The sequence below is a fragment of the Leptonychotes weddellii genome, chromosome 12 (assembly GCF_054177405.1).
Source record: "Leptonychotes weddellii isolate Sample4059 chromosome 12, ASM5417740v2, whole genome shotgun sequence".
Classification (NCBI taxonomy): Eukaryota; Metazoa; Chordata; class Mammalia; order Carnivora; family Phocidae; genus Leptonychotes; species Leptonychotes weddellii.
In genome coordinates, this window is record NC_138380.1 from 84,737,796 (window position 1) to 84,759,226 (window position 21,431).

At 44.7% G+C, this 21,431-nt stretch overlaps 1 protein-coding gene across 1 annotated transcript; it reads right to left on the reverse strand.

Moving 5' to 3' along the window:
- Positions 1-1,443: 1,443 nt before the first annotated feature.
- Positions 1,444-19,556, reverse strand: INHBA (inhibin subunit beta A). The gene is made up of 3 exons (XM_081800764.1): positions 19,414-19,556; positions 16,330-16,870; positions 1,444-7,047 (listed from the first exon to the last, which is right to left on the reverse strand). The coding sequence occupies exons 2-3, from the start codon at positions 16,715-16,717 to the stop codon at positions 6,161-6,163; spliced, it is 1,275 nt and encodes a 424-aa protein (XP_081656890.1). The 5' UTR covers positions 16,718-16,870; positions 19,414-19,556; the 3' UTR covers positions 1,444-6,160.
- Positions 19,557-21,431: the final 1,875 nt, after the last annotated feature.

Consider the following 21,431-nt stretch of genomic DNA (forward strand, 5'->3'; position numbering starts at 1 on the left):
AAATGATGACACATTCTCTCTCTTTCTGTGCCTCATATATATGTATCTTCATCACATAGGTTAGATGTGTAATATATACATATATACATACTTATATATTTTTCTATACCTGACTTTTGCTTTCTTTCAGTCATTTTTGCCTTAATTTATAATAACATCTGTATAAATTTCCTAATAACGTTTGTAATTCACTGGGGTTTTTACTTAGTTACTAACATGCAATCATTATTAAACCTGGTGGGAATTGAAGGTTAATGCACTCGCTCGTGTCTGCACGTGTGTGCGGGCATACACACAAATATCACTGGGCCCATAAAGTAAACAGGTCAAAGGTTTCATCCAGCAAAATAAAAGAATAGAAAAGTAAGACATATTTGTAAATATAAAGCAAAACTGTAACAACTCTTATTTTTTAATTTTCAGGAAATGTAACTTTCCTACCTAAAACAAATAAAAAGGGTTTCATATGAATTTACATGAACTTGGCATTTTACTTGGAGATAAGTAAACTTTCTGGTGGGTATAAAGTGTCTGTGGTAAGAAGTTAGAAGTGTCTTCAACACTCAACCCCCACCCTACCCCCTCCTTTTTTTTCCCTCAGGACATAAGGAATCTAACACCAAAATTGGAGTATGGAGCAGCAAAATAATAATAATAATAAACTTTAAACTTGAATATAGACCTGGCTTGGAATCTTCGTTCCAATTAATGTTACTTGATGCCTCTGATTCATCTGTAAAAGGGAACACATCTAGCGGGTGGTCACATGGGGACTTGCTTGGTTCACATGGGCATTTACAAGTGTTACTGCCTCCATACAAGCCCTTAGATGGACACAGATACTACAGCAAAACCTATAGGAAGAAAGATCAGTCAGTTCATCCTTGACTAGACTTCTGTGAGGCCCTATTGGTCCTGTTGGTCCCTGTTCTTTTCTTTCCTAAGTTATATCTTTTTCTAGCCCTAGTTGCTCCCTGTAATTCCAGTTTTCTAGCCAGAAGGGAAAGGAGGAAGAAAGGAGGAAGAAGGGGGGAGGGACAGAAGGAGAGAAGAAGGAGAGAAGGAGAGAGGGAAGAAGGGAAGGAGGGAGGGAATGAGAGAAGAAGGGAGGGAAGAAAGGAATATTACTTTATTTCACGTTATTCGCCACTACAGTTTGAGAAATGGGAAATTAACAAAATGAATAAAATACATCTATTGCTGGTCCAAGCATCTGCAGCCTATTACAAAGCCTTGCCACAGCAATATTTATTCTTTTCCTCTCTGAGTTCTCTCGTCCCAGCTTTTGTCCTCTCTCTCCCATTCAGTCTGTATTCTCATGCTCGTCCCGATAATTACAGGAGAAACGAAATTATCACCCAGCAAAGGGTGTAGCAATATGTGTGCAAAGTTGATCTTGGAAAACCAGTAAGACATAAAATAAAAATAAAAATAAAAAATAAATCCCAAACAGGTTTTTTATTTAACATAAGGCCAAAGAAGCTATCAGGCGTTGCTGAATACTGTCCGCTAACTGTACAAAATATTGACTGCATGCCTCGCAAACACCAAAATATCCGCTGGAATGCCATAGAAATAAATAACTTCTGCTATAAACACATGAAAACATATCAAACTGTTATCTCTTTAAACATATTGTAAATAAAAAAATTACCAGTACTTCTACACAATAAATATTAAGAAACCATTGACATAGTTGAAATGCACTCATATAAATTAACAACTTTAATTACATTAGCCAAACAGACGTCGGTTAAAGAACTGCATGTAGTATGCCAAAAAAAAAATAATAATAAAAATAAAAAAATAAAAACAAACAAACAAACAACATCAACCACAGAACATAAAAAGTTTTAAAACAAAACAGACTTCAGATTATCTTGGCTTTCATAATTATATTTTTCTTTTAAAGAAAAATATCAACCCATTGTCAATGCACTGTTTTTCAAAGCATTTAAATAGAGGGTAAAACCCATTGGAAATTAATACAGAAGAAATGATTCACTTTATGCATAAAAAATAAATAATGTAGCTGAGACATGTGGTTTGCTTCTGCTCTTGAAGATGTGAACAGCTTCTAAGCATTCATTTTCTCTGACCCATACAACAGCTTCTCAGTGATAAAGGGTTTAATTTAAACACACACAATGTCCACCCCCAAACCTTCTGCCCACATCTACAAGTTCCAATTTATTGTGTAGGGTTTCAGGGTGACTAAGTTCTTCTCTACATTGAAAGGGAAGTTGCCAAAAGGCCCCCAGGAAATAATTTTTTTCAAGTGAACATAATAATTTGAATCTAAACTTAATACAACTGAGGCATTTGTGTTCTCTGTTTTTTAAAGTTACTTCTTGAGGTCCAATCCCATGGGGGGTGAAAAACAAAATTCACTTGCTCTTCCTTAGAGGAGAATGCAGGCATTCTCCTTGAAAACAAAGTGTGGAATCAATCTTAAATATCTATGAAATTGTTTGGTCTTTAGGGACAAGAAAATCCCAACTCAGTGTGCTGGAATTTGCCATGCTTTTTTTGAAAAAAATAAAAAGAAAGAAGGAAGGAAAGGAAGAAAGAAAGAAAGAGAAAGAAAAAAGAAAGGAAGGAAGAAAGAAGAAAAAGAAAGAAAGAAAGAAAGAAAGAAAAGAAAGAAAGAAAGAAAGAAAGAAAGAAAGAAAGAAAGAAAGAAAGAATCCAAACTACCAAATATTTATCATTCTTAAAAAATACTTGGGGTCAAATACTTTTCAGAGCTTTTAAGATTGGTATGAGTAGGTTTTTAAGAGCCTAGAGATCAGCCCTAGAGAAAGAGTAGAGAGATGCTAAGATCAGATAGAGCCACCCTGTTTTAAGGAAAACCTACTGTGAGGAACCCAATATGGTAGAATTTAAAAGCTTTTTCTTTTGGCCTCGTGCTGCTACATGAAAAGTGTGGTTGTTTACAAACCAGCATATCTTCCAAGATTATTAAAGATAGCAGCAATTTATAATTCTAGTTCAAGGCCACATAAATTTAATGAAATAATGTCAAAGTTTGGGGATGTTTGACAACCTAATCATTTAATTTCAATTAACACATCCCATTAAAATATTATCATATGGAATTTCATTTTGCTCTGCTTCCAATCACTATGGCCACCAGTCAAACTCCTTCTTATCCCCACTGTGTCGAGCACTCTTTTAAACAAGATGGCGCACACACTTGAGATGAATGGGAGCCACAAACAGGTATCAGCTGTCTTTCGAGCATCCTGCTTTTCCCACTGCCCTGGCCATCTCTGCTAGTGCACTGTGAACTAGGACTTGGGTCCCCACGCTATTTTCATGGGTTCCATTATTACTGCCACTACCAAATAAGAAGCAGTCCAAAAGGCCCTTTAAGTTTTTCATGCAAATTTCTAAAGTTGAACATCGCCATCCCCCTCTCCTTGAAACTTCCCTCACCATGCCCACCTTCCCCACCTGAATGACCAGGAAATCTCCTGGTCAATGGTTAAGAGTGAGGAAGCAAGTACTAACTTTGCACACTCTCCCTCTTACACGTAGAGTCCACTCTCATGGAGTACATGTTGTATTTCTGCATAAGAAAGGGTGGACCTCAAGATGTAGTAAGTATATCTACCCAGTAACAACATTAAAATAATTTGCCTACATACAGCCTAGTGTTATAGTACACCAATTTAGTATATATATTTCAAGAAGAGCTAAACCACCTTTAGTAATGTTTGGTTTCTCACTATTTTATTTTCCTACAACTAATTTTTTTAAAAAAATCTATGAATTGACATAGGGCTGAAAGCTTCAGTATTTTACAAAATACTAATGAATGCAATTTTTCCAAATTATTAGTATTTTTTTCAATTTTTGCAAACCTCAAACAAGTCAGTAAAAATAAGGCTCTGTATTTTTAAAAGCATATAAATGAATAACTTATTAGCTATTCTAGGCAAGCTAAATATTGTGGAATAAATTAGTAGAAATTTAGCTTTAAGCATGTACTTTGATATTTATAAAACAAAGTGTTTTTTTTTTTTCTTTTTTGCATCTGAGTCAATACATACAAACTTATATATCAAGAGTTTTGGCTGTAAATTAAAATATTAGGGATTTTTGTCACTGATGCCTCCCTGCAGTTCTCTTTCTTCTTCTCAATCTCTTAAGACCTTCCCCCCAAGTTATTTATCTTTTAATTAGTGACAACAACATTATTTAGCCCAGCAAGCCATAGTTCTCAGAATTAGGCCTTAATCATCAAAAAAAAAAAAAAAAAAAAAGTACCCAACTCTTATTTTGGCCTAAAGATGAATTTTTTGTTTCTTTCCGAAAAAGCTTTCCGATTTAAGATTGATTCCAATAGATAATAAATATAAGTCACAAAACACACAAAAAAAATCAGCCTAGAACCTTGAAGAACATGAGTTTCCTGTTTTCCCTGCAGGGAATACCTGGTGGGATAGAGGTGGGGGGGGTGGTGGCGAGAAAGAGGAAGGAGCTGGGTCCCTGCACAATGAAAGAGGGTCTTGCTGAATAGTCACTGGAGTTTCCAGGCTTCTTCCCATCCACATTTTTTGAAATGTGCCCACCTAGTTCGGAGGAAAAGCAAAAACTATAGCCTATCCTTCTTAAAAATACTGTGTTTTGCACACAAACATTCATTGCTTTAAGAACATTACAAAATGACAGCCTGACGTGCTTAAAATGTGCATGGGCATGATGCGATCCGTGTATATATTCACACGGGTATGCGTATGCACAGGCCACGTACATATACACAGACAAGCATGTAGTGTTCTGGGATAGCTAACAGTGTACAGCTACTGTACTTCCAGTATGAAATGTCCCGCTTCATGGATGTCAAAGGAGTCAAAAACCAAACTTCTCAGGTCCTTTCAGCCTGAACACAATCCGCCCTCCTCCGCCTTGAATCCCAACCCCTGACTCACTGATGGTGAATGATACCAACCACAGACAGACTGTTTTAAAGGCTCACACAAATGTCTTTGGTGTATGTGTCTATTTTTTAAGGTACAAAATAATAATAATAATTATAATTATAATAATAAAAATAGCTATTTTGTGTGCTGTAGCAGTTCTCTTATAGCTCACATTAAGTGCAGCTCTTAAACCCCCCCCACCCCCACCCAAAGAAAATACTTGTTAAATAAGGATTAGACAGGTCAAACACCATTGTAGTGCAAATAGTAAACGATAAAAAAAAAAACAACATTTACAAAATATAGAAATGTTTGGATCCAACAGATGGACAAACATATTCCTTTCAAGTATCTCTCCTTGAAGAAAATAAAAATTAATCAGGTTACTTCCAATACAAAAAAGTCTCTCATTTTGTTCTCTCTCAGGTAAACAGTTTCAAACCTATTAGGTTGCATAGTACTAAGTCATAAGCACCTTAACGAAATGTAACTTGGTATTCTTTGTTCCTTGATTTTGCTCTCTTCCCATTCTTGTTCTCAAATTTTTGTTTTGTTTTGTTTTGTTTTTAGGTTGGTTTTTTGTTCTGTTCTGCTTTGTTGCAAAACTGGTACAGAAAAAGAAGTGTGACCACCTGCACACCATTGTTCCCTTACCAGTATGTGTGTGCATGTGTCGTGTGGAAATGCCTCCGTGTGTGTGTGTGTGTGTGTGTCTGTGTGTGTGTGCGTGTGCGCACGGGCTGATATACACAGAGAGAGGGTCACACAGACATACCTTACGACCTGGGTAACTGGGTGGGAAAGCGCCTGTAATTGGCTCTTTCAAACTCATGGCTTTCTAGATGCTATTTGGGTTGTGCCAGCCCACGTTATTGCAGACTAGACAAGTCGACTTCGAGGCTCACACTGAAAAGGGGAATGAAAAGGAGGGGACAATACTCCCGTGTAAGCGACTGATGTCATCACCTTGATATCAGAAGAAATGAAGGGGGTGCTGTTCTCCCTCTCCCTCCCAATTCCCGTCTTGTTCACTGCTTCATCTCTGAGCCCTGGCTAAGGAATTTTTCCACATCTTCCTTCATCTGTTTCAGGTTTTGTTTTTAGTTTATTTTTTTTAATTTCTATTTTTTTTTTTTTTCTGCTTGTTTAACTCAGAAACCTTAAACATTTCTTCATTTTGCCACTGTCTTCTCTGGACAACTCTGGCTCCCGTCCCCCCTGGGCGGGGCGCTCTATGAGCACCCACACTCCTCCACTATCATGTTCTGAATGTCCTTCTTGATAATGTTCTGCCCATCATCATAGTACAGCATGGACATGGGTCTCAGCTTGGTGGGCACACAGCACGACTTGAGGTTGGCGAAGGGGCTGTGCCCCCGCATGCGGTAGTGGTTGATGACCGTCGAGTGAAAGGAGAGCGAGGACCCCGACGTGCCTGCTATGTGGCTTGGGCACTCACCCTCGCAGTAGTTGGCGTGATAGCCGGAGGGAGCGATGATCCAGTCATTCCAGCCAATGTCCTTGAAACTGACAAAGAACTGTTTCTTACAGCAGATGTTGACCTTGCCGTCGCACTCCAAGCCCCGCCGCCGCCGCCGATGGGGGTGGTCTTCAGACTGGCGGGCCTGCAGCATGAGGAAAGGTCTGTGGGACTGCTCCTTGTCCTCCTCTCCCCCTGCCCCTCCGTCTCCTCCGTCCTTCTTCTTCCCTTCCCCCTCCTCCTCCTTCTTCTTCTTCTTGCCCAGGAGCACCAGGCTGGCGCCCGTCTCGTGGCACTGCTCACAGGCAATCCGAACGTCCAGGGAGCTCTTGCCCTGGTCCAGCAACCGCTGGATGCTGCTGGACACCGGGAAGATGTGCCAGGTGCTCTTGCTCGCGTCCACCACCTTTTCCGATATCAACACCTCGTTCCTCTCCTTCGTGAAGCCCCTCTCCTCGGCCTCCTCCCCTGCGTCCACGTTGCCCTGGGGGTGCTTCTGCAAGAGCTGGATGGTGACTTTGGTCCTGGTCCTGTTGGCCTTGGGGACTTTGAGGAAGAGCCAGACTTCGGCCCGCTCCACCACCGACAGGTCACTGCCTTCTTTGGAAATCTCAAAGTGCAGCGTTTTCCTGGTGGTGCCTGCGGACGAAACACAGCACAAGAGAGAGAGCAGGGACACTTGTTAGTTGTGCCGGGGGTCACCACCCACTCGTTTCAGGCACGCGGGCGCCTCTGCCGCGGGCCATATGCAGCAGAGGTCACGAGTTACCGCCCGTGGGAGGGCAAGGCAGTGTGGACATTTTTAAATGGTCGAGGAAAAAGAGTATTTTTGTGACATGTGAAAATTATAGGAAATTTACACTTCAGTGCCCATAAATGAAGATTTATGGGACAACAGTTATGCTCATTTCTTTCTAGGTCATCTATGGCTACTTTTGCATTAGATCATGGAGTTGGACAGCCACGACAGAGACAGGCCCACAAAGCTTAAAATGTTTGCTCTCTGGCCCTTTCCGGAGAAAATCTGTCCAGCTCCTGGCTCTAAAAAGAAGAGAGCCTAGATCTCAGTCAGTGTCTGGGAGCCTGGGGTGGGGGGCGGGGCGGGGGGGGCAGGTGTCTGTGTCTGTTCACTGCTTAACCTCAGTTTCATCTTCTATAAAATGGGAATGGCATAATGACATTGGACCCACTCGACCGCAGGCTTGGCCTAAACCGGATGAAAACCCACTGTGAGCTCTAGCAAGTTGTGGAAGTGGCGCTATTCCCACAGAAATACACAGACACTCCCCTCCCCCATGTAAGTACGTGGGGTCAGTGCCCACCGAGCTAGCCTCCTCCTCCCTGGCCACGACCTGCCCCACCCCTCCATCCTTTCTTTCCTAGGTCGCTGCAACAGCCTTTACTTGCATTTGGCTCTCCAGCATGGAGCCAGGCCCCTCTCCAATCATTGCTCTACTAAGCAGGTTTAAAACAGAAACGAGCCAGCCTCCACAGCTTCGCCTTCAACCCCAGCTCTCTCCCAGTGCCCCGTGCTCTGTGGTGCAGCCACATTGTGTTTGTTCGAGGTCAGGTGCATCCCATACACTCTCTCACCGCCAGGCGGTGACCCCGGCCGAGAATATTCCTGCTCCCAACACATCACCCTCAGTGGCTGCCCTTGATAAGGGTTCAGTTCCTGACCCCCCTGGCCCCCCCACCCCCGTCAGTCTGATTTCGGATGCCCCCAGTCTGAGATCCTATCTATCTCATTCACTGTCATGGCCCAGTGTTTACCAGGAACGAGGCAATCACATCTTTAGCATCCAGTGAAGTTACATTAAGCGACCCACTTCCCACTGCTGCATCCCCCGTTTTTGCCTCCTTCCCTTCCGAATGCAGCTTAATGAGCCCCAATTACAGCGACTGCTACTAACGGAAAGGAAATCCCCACACTGGCGAGACAGTTGGCTTCAGAGACCATTCAGTTCTTGCCTAACTTAAACTGCTCCCTTCTCTTTTTCCATAAGCTCCTGTATGTCTACACACGCAGCAACGTTTACTGTAAGGAGCAGGTGTCCGGACTGGAATTCTCAGATTGAGGAAACATCTTCCCTCGGTGGCACTTTCACCACTCGGTGGTCTATGAAACATGTCCTCTTTGCCCAACCGCCTCCTGCACACGTGTACCTGCTTACGACTGTCCGGTGTGCGCGCATCCCGTACACAAATCTGAGAACAATGTTAGGGAAGGTCATCTTAGAACTCGCAACTCCCTAGGAGGGTCTCCCTGCCTGGATTTCTATAGCGAACGGAAATCCAGCCATACTTATCACTCTCAGCCCTGAGATGTTTACGGTACTATAAATTTTCGGCACAGTTTCAAGTTCTCTGCAGCAGAAGGCAGGCTTTTCTGTGCATTGCACACTGTAGATTCTGTTCTTAATTTAACACACTCTGCACACTGTGATTCTGATAGTGGTAAATTCACTGAGGCCAGGGCTAGGAAAGGCTACATATGTATACAAAAGATTCTCTGGCATCTTGGTATAAACTTGCTAGCACGCTGGGCTGGGCTCGGTGGTGGTGGTGGTGTGGGGGGTGGGGTGGGGTCCTTTTCCTCCAGCCTTGGGTCTCCAGCAGGAGTTAAAATGAATGATAAAGCTAGGTTTAGAATTAGATCACCAGAGTAGAGAGCAGTTAGAAGAAGGGGAGACTGTCTTTTTTTAGGGAGCATGATTTCTTTTCAAAACGTGAATGCAGTATTCCCCTTTGCTAAAACCTGGTGGGTTTTCTGTTGCTGGTTTTTTTTGGCGGGGGGGGGAGTGGTGGAGGTGGGAAGCAAAAGAGAAGATTCCAGGAAGGAGAGCTTAATGATCTAAATTTAAAAAGACACTCTGCAGCAGATCTGAAGCGGTAGGGTCCTTCCCGAAGCTACCAAGCCCCCCGGACGAGTGTGCAGGCGCCTCCTGCCCTGCCCCGGGGAGAATAGTAACAAGCTACCGGCTGTTCTCCCTTCTGCCTCTACGCAGGCCAGCTTCTGAAACCTTAAACTGTGCAGGATGCCACTGTAAAGACAGAGAGATAGTAGCTGCTAAATTAGAGAAGCCAGAGGGCACAAGGTTGTGTTTTGTTTCTCTAGGAAAGTGTGTGAAACTGGAGAATCTGACTCGTCCTCAGGATGGGAAAGCTCTCTGGGTTTCAGGTAACTCATTCCCACAGGCTCCTCTCGGCTTTTACCCAGGCTTGGCAGGAGGGGCCGGGGTGAAGGCAGACGGTCCTCGGGTAAAGAGAGGGTCCGGAGGGCAGTGCGGACCAGCCCACGTCGGACTTTCCATGAAGAGAGTCCAGAGCAGTCTACAGATGCTGGGGGTGGGGGCGGGAGTCAGGGTGGGCTAACTGGCCGACTTGACACAAGGAGCGAGAGACAGCACATGCAAATTGCTTTTGTAGGGCCAAGGGGGCTGAGGCCCCTTGCTTCCAGCAACAGCCTACAGGACAGCCCCTCATTCCACAAGAGCAGGTTTCTAAGGCATGATAAAGCCCCACCCTTCTTCACAGGCAGCTGTACTTGGAAGCAAATGATTTAGTGTTCCTGAGAGAGGATCGTACAAAGAGAGTACTCATTAGAGGGGGCTCAATCTGTCAGGTGCTGTTATATTAGGATCAGAGAGGCATCATAAAATGACTTTCAACCTGGTCCTGGCTGATAATTAACTGTATGGCATCGCTGGCGTATTGTGGAGAAGGCACAGCGCTGACTTATGCATCGGTTTAATTATCTGAGCTTGAAACACTCTTGTCCCTGTATTCGCATCCATTGCCTGCGTGCTGTATCTCTCCCCCATATTTCTGACATTTGGATTTTCCCCCTGCTAATTGACATGCTGTCGCCTCCTTCTCCTGGTGTCCATTTCTGGAACTGCTATTTGTATATTGCATGATATTTTATCAGGGGAAAAAAAATAAAACAGATCCAATTTCATGAAAATGCTGTTGCCATAATGCTCAGGAGACCAGGGGGAAGAGAGAGATGCAAGTCTTCCTAATGTCTACCTTATATGCAGGTACATTTTAAAAGTTCTATTGTATTTGACTTATTAAGCAGTGCAATATTTTTTTTTCCTTTTACATTTAGCTTTCATTGCAGAAGGGGGTGGAGAGAATGAGACAGCTAGAAGCTGAGATGATTAATATTTATCAGGGCTGTAGGTTTCAGAAAGATATTACAACCCTCAAATTTCTTAGGCATGAAAAATAGAACGAGTCACTTGATTCTATTCCCTTTATCTGTATTTTACCTAAGAGAGATTGTTATACCACAGCGATGCTGTGAGGATGCTCCAGCCTTCAAATCTCTGCGCATAACAATTTGAAAAATGGAAGGAGGTTGCCTGAAGCTGAGGTGTTTAGGATCAATTACTAATCAGTTTCAGGTTAGACTTAACTAGCTCCTGCATCAAATCCTGAAATGGAAGCCTTCCCACAATGCTTTGTGAGCAGGTACAGTACTTTACACAGGTGTGCACTGGGTTCCTGCATTATTACCTATCTACCTAGATATAGCTATTGGCTTTGCTAACCTTTCATTACCTACTCTCTGATAATATTCTTTTCATCCTCTGTGCTATTTTTTCCCTCCCGAGGCTCGTGAGCAAGGCTTGTATCACAGCCTGCTCTGCCTGAGTAATTCACTAAGAAAGTCCCACGCAAGCCCATGTGGGTGATAATATTTCATCACTTAAACCTCTATGAGCCCGGTGGACACAAAATCAAGGGGAGAGAGAAAGATGCATAAAAATGAGTAGGAGGGATAAAAATGGCCCCTTACAGGGAAGACCTTTGAAACGTTGCCGGGCAGGGGGGGCTTGGAAAGAGGGAAGATCGGAAGCTGGAAGGAAGAATACCCCAAAGCACCTTTTTCCTTTGCTCTTAGAATTTTTCAAATTTTTTAATAACTCAATCACGAAAGCAGGCCTGCCAAGAGTTAAGCAACCAAGCCCCTTGCTGTTCCCATCCCCCACACCAGGACTCAAAATTCTGCTCTTCTTCAAGCCCTGCACCTCAGATCTGTGGGCGTATGAACATTTCCAACAAAATAAGCAACACACACACACAAACACACACGCAGTGTTTCGTTTGTGTTCCGTTTTGTTTTCCTCACCAGGGTCCTGCCTAAAGCATGCCCTTGTACATACGGGTAATAATTATGTCTCTAATGTGAATGTGGAAGATCTTGTTGTTTATAGAGGATTTTTAACTCGCCATGGGGGAAAAGCCTTGTGGTAAAATGCGGCTGTTACTTGAATTTTCCATTCTGCACCCAGATTCCACTGTGCCTAGATTTGGTGCGGTCAATGGTAGGAGCATGCAGGGTGACCAGGTATGCAGGTGTGTTCTCTGAAGCACTAACTTTGCATTTGAACTGTTTCCCGGGGTTTCTGCAGAAGGCATCAGGTGAGATCTTAGAGGTTATGCCTCCCTTCACCTGCAGCCCAGGGTTTTGCCTGCAGCAGGCAGAACTACAAGTCTGGTCATAAATTATCTGGACTGATTTTGTTAGCCTTCATATTTTTTTTCTTAGGATCTGCTATTGAATTTTAAATGCTCGGCCACATTCGGGTGTCTTCCATGTCAATGATGGTGAAATCGAGAGAGAGAGAGAGAGAGAGAGAGAGATCAAGGACTTAGTTTCCGAAAAGAAGTAGAAAAAATTCTTAAGATTCAACGCACAGAAATTTCAGAGACTTCTTCCAAAGTTCCTGAGAACTTTTGCACTTTTGATTTTGGATCTAGGAACCAGTGGAGTATGAGGAATTCTGATCTACAGCTCATGCTCGAGTATATTGTAGCCGAAGAGGGGCCAAGACAAATACGTGTTTTCCCTAAAAGTGCCTGGGAAGGTATGACTCCCAGTTCTCCAAATTCGAAAGCGGACTTTCTGCCCTCTGAGGGTCCCCCCACCCCAACTCTGACCCACCTACATCACAGGCCCAAACCACCAGGCATCTCGCTCCTTGTCTCTCCTCCCCCATTTGGCTCCACACTCAGCTCGGAGACAAACGCCAGCTCCGAAGCTGTACCCAATTTTTCACAAGGCGGCCAGCAAACGGCCCTTTCCTCCCTGTTGGAAGTCACTTGTCATTTGTCGCTGGTGAAAAGCATTGATAAGACAGGCAAACCAGGCAACGAAATGAGGGGAGATGGAAGGCATTTTGGTAAAAGCCAGGCAGCCAGCCGTCTTAGGGAGAGATGTGTGAGCAGATCAGTGCTGCTGATGATTCATGGTCACATTTCTCCACGCTCTGCTTTGTTTGCTTCTGAAATTTATCATTCCTCTGTCTTCCATAGAGCTCCGGAATGTACACATGTATCACTAGAATCCCCATTTCCTTTCCTCTGTCACATTTACTGTGTCACAGGTAGTCATGTTTCTCCCATCCCATAAAATCCTAACTTTTTCTGGAGGATAAGAGGAAGCAGGGGGCAACTGATAAGCACCAAGATTTGGACGCTACAGAATGGGGCTTCCAGGAGCTGAAAATGCCTTTCCCTAGATTAACCGCTAAGGAGCAAAAGTCTTTGGAATGCGCCCTCTTGTGGCCGACCGCTTCGCATTATTCAGAGAAGAAAGTGTGTAACCCCTAAAAGCACCCTTCAGGGAGGGGAAATTGCCAGGAAAGTTCCTTGGGCTGGCATGGAATCGGTGGGAGTCACCTCCACCTTGAGATGGCTTTCTTGGGCTGGGGGGAAAACAGTCATCCAAGCAAGCCTTCTTAGACCCCTGCTTGGGAAGTCTATATCTCTAATTCAACTCTTCTGTAACCGGAATCCTCCAAGAGGGGGAGATTTATGTGTTACTTTCAACAAGACCTGGGCTTTAGTGAGCAATTTCCCATTTCCTGGAGCTTCATTTGTCTTTCTGCCCCCATCTGTTCTTCCACAAGTGCTATCGATTGCTAAGTTGATGACGATAATTGGCATATACATCTGGCTGCATATGAAGACTCAGTGATATGTTGTTATTGTACACTGACCAGATATTGTCACGGATCACAGCAAGATAAAATAAGATAGAACCATCAAGAGGACCGCTGGTTGCAGCTCCACTGACAATTACAGAGACCTGACTTGACCCTCCCCATCTAGCCCTTCTTTTCCTTTAAGGTCTTAAGGTAGCATTCTGTACCAGCTGTCCGGCTGTAATCTTGGTGAGCAATCTTGGGTGACATGCATTAAAAAGCATAATTTTTATTTGTTGGGAGAAGTTTCAGAAGGCCCGAGCGCTATTCCTCACCACTTAGTTAATAACAACTCGTATCAGCTTTACAAAGATGGGGCACCTTCCGCCTGAGCCCAAATGGGACAAACTCAGTTCTGAGAGTTCTAGACACTTGAACTTTTTGTAGTCCCTCAGCTGCTGGGCCACAGCATGGGCTTTATTTAACCGTCAAGAAGGGTCGAGGCAAAAATTAAACATGAATCCCCCCAACTGGGGAATCTTAAGTTTGAAAGATGCATCTATGTCGATGCATCTGTGGCATGGCACTCGGTGACAGTGACTCACTGGATTCCATGTGGTACAAAATAGTTTGGGGAGGAAAGAAAGATGAATACCCTCCGCTCTTCTCCAAATTCTTACATTTGACATAGTTTGAATATTATTAAGGTTGGGTTATTCCAAAAGCAACAAGACATTTTTGTATAATCAGAGGATAAAGCTCTTTCCTGGTTGGCAAAATCAGCTACAAAATACTCATCTGGTACTCCACTTGGAAAGTAGATTGTCCAGATAGCAATCATTAATTCCGCGGAATCATAGTAAATCAACTCAAAGTTGAAGTGTGAAACTTCTCAGAGGAGAAAAATAAGTAAGTGTGTCATAAACCTTTTCTGTGACTCCAGCAGCTCACCCAAAGTCAAGTTGTAAACTCAACCAGGAGGAGTTTTCCATTACAAACCTTAAACTGGAGTCAACGTGTGAGTCAAATGAATCACCTTTTAAAAAAGTCACTCAATTTCTTTTAAACTAAACACCTAACAGAAAAGTAAAAAAAAAAAAATGACAAGATTTCATATAAATGAGAAAAAGACGGCCACTAAGATGAAGGCCATAAGTAAGAAAGAATGTGAAAGGTCAAATTCTTTCACTGCAAAACCTCTCAATGCCAAGAGCGTGATTTGCTAGACAAGTCAGCTAGGTCAGGAAGAGAGGCTGTTGCTTACATCAGGTGTATATTAAAAGTGGTCACAGACATAGGTATACTTAGTCATCGGACGCGGATAAGGCCAATTGAGTAGGACCTGCAATTAAAGCCATCATGTGTGGTAACTGGTATATAAAAACCTATACAGGGTCCCTTTGTCTGCACAGGGAGCAGACAGACCTCTAGACCACCGGAACCCACTCGCCTCCCCTGGACTCAATGTTAGCAAGCACTTTCTTTCCTACGTTGCCATCAGGAAAGGCGAGTGGCCAGGTGAAACCGCCAACCTGACTTTGTTTGCTCAAGAAGCTTCAAAAGATAAAGTCATAATGATCATGTCCTTTGGGGGCTGCGTCAAGAAAGAGCTTAGAGGAAGAAAGACCTTCTTTGAAAAGAAGCTTCTGGGGTGAGAGAGAGAGAGGGAGACACTGTCCTGCCGGCAAGCTTGTAGGACATCAGGGCTTCTCTCACCAGGGAAGCCAGGAAGCCAGCAGGCTATCTGCTCCCCCAAAAGGATGCCCAGGTCTGGCATGGTTTTCTTGAAAACAGAACATCTGAGTCAACAGGTTTTCAGGATTGGAAATTCTGAGTGTTGCCTTAATTGTTTATACTGCTGCAGCAAACTTTTAAACAGAAATGCTGGGAGTCCCTGCACGTACTTCACTGGCCATATGCTCCACCAAACAAAACAATGGCATTCCTTTCAAATGGATCTGGCAAGGGATACAATTCTTTAGGCTGGCATTACCATGAAAGTAACAGGGCATTAACACATCTGTGTGCCGGGGGCGTGCATGGGCTTGCAGCATGCGAAGGGTCTGTGTCCCATAACTGTAAAAATAACCTGGCTCCGGGTCTATGGCCACACTCCTCACAGGTATTTTTCTATTCAGCAACAGGTTAGTGTGGTCCTGAGCCAATGATTAGAATCTATTAAAGTTCTTCCTCTTAAGGATTGAGTGAGAGTTCAGTGTAGTATCTGAGAGCACTTTGTCAAGGTTGCATTCCTTGGCAGAGAGCTCTTAGTAACTTTGCAGAGAACAAAACTCTTTTTTTTTTTTTTTTTTTTTTTGAGAGAGCAAAAGTCAGTGTTCCAAAAGTGACTGCTGGTTCAATGTCAACTGTCCCCCAAAGTACCTCTTTACTGCCTAGAATGTGATGCCTGTGCTCTTAGAAGACAGAGTTTCTGAAGGTAAAAAGGACTGTCACTAATAAGTATGCCCTGCTTCTCTGGTGTGGCCCCTGACTGGACTTTTAAAGGGAAGGTTTGTTTTAAGACAATGACTTCATCTGTGCCGGTCCACCCCGACCCCACACTCCGCGCCTCCCCCCCATAAAAACTTTGGATGGGGGGGTCCGGAAGCCTCCTGGGCTCCCCCAGTACCCGAAAATGCCCGGGCTTTCCTCGGGGCTGCTGGGATCTGGTTTCAGAGGCAGGGCGAGGGAGCCTCTCACAGCCCGGCTTCCAGCTCCAGATTGGCCCTTGGAGCTTCCTCCGGGGTGACCAGCTGAGTTCGGCAAGTGTGAGCGAGCCATCTCCAGCCAGGGCTCAACCTAGAATTCCGTTTCTGTGAAGTCCTCTCCCCCCGCCTCCCCTCCGGCCGCCACCAGTGCCCAATACCGAATGACCTCCACCACCCCCCCCCCGCCCCCGGCGGCGCCCCGCGGCTGGGGGCTAGAAGTTCGCCCCGGACGGTCAGAGCCACGCAGCCCCCACCCCCAGATGCCCCGCACCGACCTGCTTCTGCGAACGTGATGATCTCCGAGGTCTGCTCCATGAGTTCATTCATTTCTGCCCTCCTGCCGATATCATCCTCTATCTCTACGTACCCGTTCTCCCCCACTTTGCCCACATGAAGCTTTCGGATAGCGTTCAGAAGCGCCGCCTTGGGCACCGGCTGGGTGACTTCGGGTCTCTTCTTCAAGTGCAGCATGTTTAAAATGTGCTTCTTGACGGCCTCCACCATCTCCGGCTGAGAGTTGGGTACATCCTTTGGGAGGGTGGCCAGCGCACAGGACGGGCAGTCGGGGGCTGCGCCGTGCCCCTCGGATCCTGGGGTGGGGGAACTCCTCACTATAATCCAGCAACTCGCCAACAGAAATCCTCTCAGCCAAAGCAAGGGCATCCTGGCAGCAAAAGTTGTTGTGATTGCCTTTTTTTAAAAGGCCCTGCTTTTCCTCCCCCCTCACGCACAGGTTTTTTTGTTTTTTTTTTTTCCTTTCTTGGTTTTTTTTTTTTTTTTTTTTTTTTTTTTTCCTTCTCCTCTTCAGCAAATTCTCTGGAACAAGAACAAAAAGTTTTCTGTGAAGTTTTGTTTGCAGGTTCCCTCTCTGAAGGCAGTCAGTGCTGTAGGTTTGTGGTTGTCAGGGAGGAGAGTTCTGACTGTCTCCGAGTAAGAGAGAAGGAGGGAGGGAGGGAGGGAGGGAGAGAGGGAGGGAGGGAGAGACAGGGTGGGGGGGGAGACAGACAGAGACAGAGAGAGGATGGGAGGGAGAGAGACAGGGAGAAAGGGAGAGAGAGGAGAGAAGGGGGAGAGGGAGAGAGAGGGAGGGAGGGAGGGAGAGACAGGGAGAGAGAGACAGGGAGAGAGAGGGGGAGAGAGGGAGAGAGAGAGAGAGAGAGGGAGAGAGAGAGAGAGGAGAGAGAGAACGATTGGTCCTAAGTGAGTGCGTGAATGGGCGAGGGAGGGAGTTTGTCTGTGAGTAGAGGCTGTGATTAGGAAGGGGAGGGACAGCCCGTTTTCTGACAGGCTGCTTTCCTTCTGCTCACTGTTCCCTCACACACACCTCTCTTCAGATATCACCATTCTCGGGAGTTCTACTTTCCCTTCTGAAAGAAATCCTCCTAATTTTGTTCTGCTTCCCCCTTTTTTTTTTTTTTTTTTTTCTGTCTCTGCCCAGTCTCCTTGCTTCACCTTCTTCCTCTTTTGGAGGGGAAAGAAAACCCCACTGGGAGGCACTGTCCCAATCTCCTGGGATGACTAAGTTGAAACGGTCTGCCCCCAGGGCCCTCCACCCCTACGTGGCCGCAGCTCTAGGTGACCCCCCGCCCGGCCTCGGGAGGCGGGGCTTCTGGGAGGTGGGCGGACAGGTAGTGGGGGGCGGGGGTCGGGGCAGAGTGGCCGGGAGCCGCCGGGGCCGGTCAGCGGGGCCGGGCCACAGGGAGTCCCGGAGGTTGCTGGCTTCCCATTCATTCATATTTAAATGTTCAGGGTCACAAGCTCTGGCAGGGGATCTGAGGGGAACGGAGTAGAACTTCTGTTTGGGGTCATCTCAGACACTCTACTTTTCCCAACTGCAAAATGCAGTCGGGCACTGAAGGATGCATGGGCAATATTCTACCTGCTCCTGTCACCTGAAACTCTCTCCCTTCTCCCTAGCCGCCGCCCCCTTCTGCCCTGCACGCGCGCGCGCACACACACACACTCACACTCACAGATTCACAAATTACAGCCTACCACCTCCTGCCCCGACTTCACAGATAAAGTGCAAAGTTCATTTGGCCTTTCCCACATCATTTCCTACAAACAGTGGACTCCTATAGGGCTTGGATAACTGGTCCCAGGGGAAAAGAATCTCTAAAATATATTGGCCAATGATTTCCTCTGCCATGTGAGACTTTTTCAGCCTGCCCCCTACCCTGTCCTGGACCAACGGGTTCCTGGACTGGCCCCTTGATGAATCCTTTTTCCCCTCAAAGGAAAAGCACAGATGAAATCATCACGGATTTCAATGTTCACAGAAAAAGAAAAATGTGAATTTTTAAACAATGCCTCTCTGAGTTTTTTTTATTCTCCCCCCCCACCCTTTTTTCATTTTCTGTCTTATTGCTTTTATCATGCAGAAGTATCTTTAAGAGGTCCATCTGTTAAAGCTTTCCTTCTCTCTCGGTTTCTTTCCCACACATAAGCCCTCAGTTTCTGTAGATGCAGTCAGCTTATATCTGACACCTAGTGTGCTCAGAGTATTATGGTTAAGCAATGCGCTCTGGGTGGAAAAAGTTAATAAGTATCATTCCCACAAGCCTAGGATCTGAGGGCAAGGGGAGGAGGGCGAAGAAATTGTGGCATTAAGGTAAAATTACAGTTTGCACAGATAACAATTCTTCTCTGAATCTGACACACTGTCCCCCTTTTCCAAAACAATTACTTGCAAGACTTTGTCTGTTCCAAGCCATCTATCACAGTTTGGGATTTCTCCTCCAGGAACATCAATTACTCTGCTCTTCTTCTTACGACTTGGTGGACATTCCCTAAAGAGTCTAATTTTTTTTTTTTTTTTTTTGGAGGGGATGGTGAAAGAGAATGGGGAGGGGGCATCTGCATTATAACCCGTTAATAAAACATCTTCGAAATCCAAAACTTAACATAATCTACCATATTTGGCGTCACATACACAGTACCCAAAGCATGTTGTAGTCCAGTTAAATTTTACAAGAGAGTCTGAAATAAAACTCAAAGTTTAATGACTCCAAACAACTCAGAGAGTCTTAATAGCCAAATGTAGATAAGGGCAGCTTATCAATATTTGGATCCCCTCTGTCTGTGAGTGTGTGTGCGTTCCCTGAATTTACTGTTGGTGAATGTAGCTCTTAAAAACAGCTTTCTCTGTGGCATATGTACTTGTATATAAGTGCTGAGTGGGCTGTATACACATGCCATCTATTTGCATGCTCTACTATTAAAAGCTTCATTAACCTGCCTGAATCATATCAAAAGGTACAAATCAACAACGTGCATGGAAATGCAGTAAGTAAATTCCTTCTAACCTTTCTGACGCTGCATGTGTCAAGACCTCCTAAGTAAGAGTTAAAAAGCATTACCTTTCCGGTCCTCTCTCTTTCACCAGCAGACTCTTGTATCATGTGGTAAGAGCTGTCTGAAGAGTTCCTCTTCATGGTATTGGCACTCTGAAGTTTTATACTGTACTACTACTTTGCACACTCACACATTGGTACCACTCAAACAGAGGAGGGCTGGGGCTTTGTTTGGGATTGGTTAGAATCAGCATGACATCAGCAGATGACTGGTTTTTCCAGTGTGAGACATATTTCATAATTCATTATCTAATGGAAAGCCTTTCTTGGCTGCTGGGATACTACTTGGTGATCACTGAGCCAGTTAAACCTCTGACCGACTAGACTACCTTTTAGAAAAACACTGGCATTGAACGGTTATAGCTCACTGAGTGTCCAGCTTCCAACTTTTACTGCTCGAGCACACACTTCTCATTATATTCAGGTTCGGTTTTATGTCTTCACATAAAACATCTGTTACTTCACGAAGTTACCTCTATTTACAAAGTATTTTATTGTTTCTTACAGGGAAGAAAATTTGCAGTGCTCTTTATAGGGATTCTGATTTTACTTTCTAAAATAAGATCCTTCACTGAGGACAAAATAGGAAAATATGTATACCTATAGGATGATGGTCTGCCCTCCCCCGACTTACACTGTTATTTTACATCTTGAAATTGAATGTCTGCTTCATAAATCATGTATCACCAAGAAGTTTGAAAATACTCATTCTCTGCTAGTGAACTTTATAAATATCCTCCCCAAGCCTTTAGAATCACAATCCAACTAGCAGGGAAAGAAAGCAAGCTCACACATCATTCTTTTTTATCAGAACTTCAAGTCCTATGATTTCTAAATTGTTACAAATATAACATGAGATTAATGAAAAGAAATGAACATTCTTTGGAATAGGGGTTAAGATGACTAGAGTTTTTGTTGGGGGAGAGGGTGGCTAGCAAGGCTGAGAAATAACACAGTTGGAAGGAATCTTCAGAGAAGCATAGTGGGGAAGGGTTGTTTGAAGGAGTATAGCTGAAGCCTAAGCCGGGTACTCATGACAAGTTGAATAAAATGTGCAAAATTGGGAGCTAATGAAAGCCATATGACCAGATATATTGTTTTGTATGCAGGATTTAACATGCATAAAATAAACTTTTCACTGTGCCCACAAGCAAAATATAGAGGCTCTGGCCTCCTGATGTGTAGTTTAAGGAGGTTCCTTTAGGACACCAGAAGTTTGCTGTGTAGGAGGGTCTGCCTTGGCTAAACACAGAGAGAGTGTGGATGGTGAGCTGTACATTGGGGTGGGGGGGTATTCTAAGAACTGCATAAGCAGAAATAAAGTAAGAAATTAAATCATTAGGCTGTAGAGGAACAGAGGGAGTCTGGGAAGGAAAGACAGAAACAAGATCGGTGCTGGTTAACTCCAAAACTGCCTGCCCATCAGTTTGGAATCAGAGGGAGGGACTCAACCCCTATGTAAGAAAGGAACTTCACCAGCCTTTTTGATGAGCACTCCTGGACAGCCCTGGCCTGCAGGGCCTCTGAACCCACCCCTCTCCCAGGCATGAGCCCCGGTGTCCTGGAAATACCATCGTGTTTATGACTTTGGGAGCACAAAACAAACCCAGATCAGACCCTGGTTCCTCTGCTCACTAACCATATAATCTCGGACCTCCGTGTCCTGGTCTATAAAGTGGGAAGGGCAATACTCAACTGCAGGGTCAAAGGCGTGCTCAGAAAATAATAGGTGATATTCTTTGTGAGCTGCCTGGTGGCTCCTTGTCCACATTTGTGTCCCAGAAATTTGCAGAGCCCCGACTGGAGGCACAACCCTCTACGTGTGTGACTCAGATCGAGTTGGCCACCGGATGCCACTGAGGTGCCCACCTACCAGGTCAGCCCACCAGCAGTGATGTCAGTCTCTACCTGAATCCCCAGCCTCAGGGCTGAGCCACACTGGAAATGCCTCCTCACTCAGTGGAAATTAAAGTGGGGGTGGTAGAGGAAGCAGGCAGGTTAAAATAACTTCTGTCGAATATCGT

Coding starts and splice junctions, on each gene's coding strand:
- INHBA (XM_081800764.1), bottom strand. CDS start 16,717: ATGCCCTTGCTTTGGCTGAGAGGATTTCTGTTGGCGAGTTGCTGGATT. Junction 7,048..16,329: donor CATCACGTTCGCAGAAGCAG/GTCGGTGCGGGG, acceptor TTTCGTCCGCAG/GCACCACCAGGAAAACGCTG.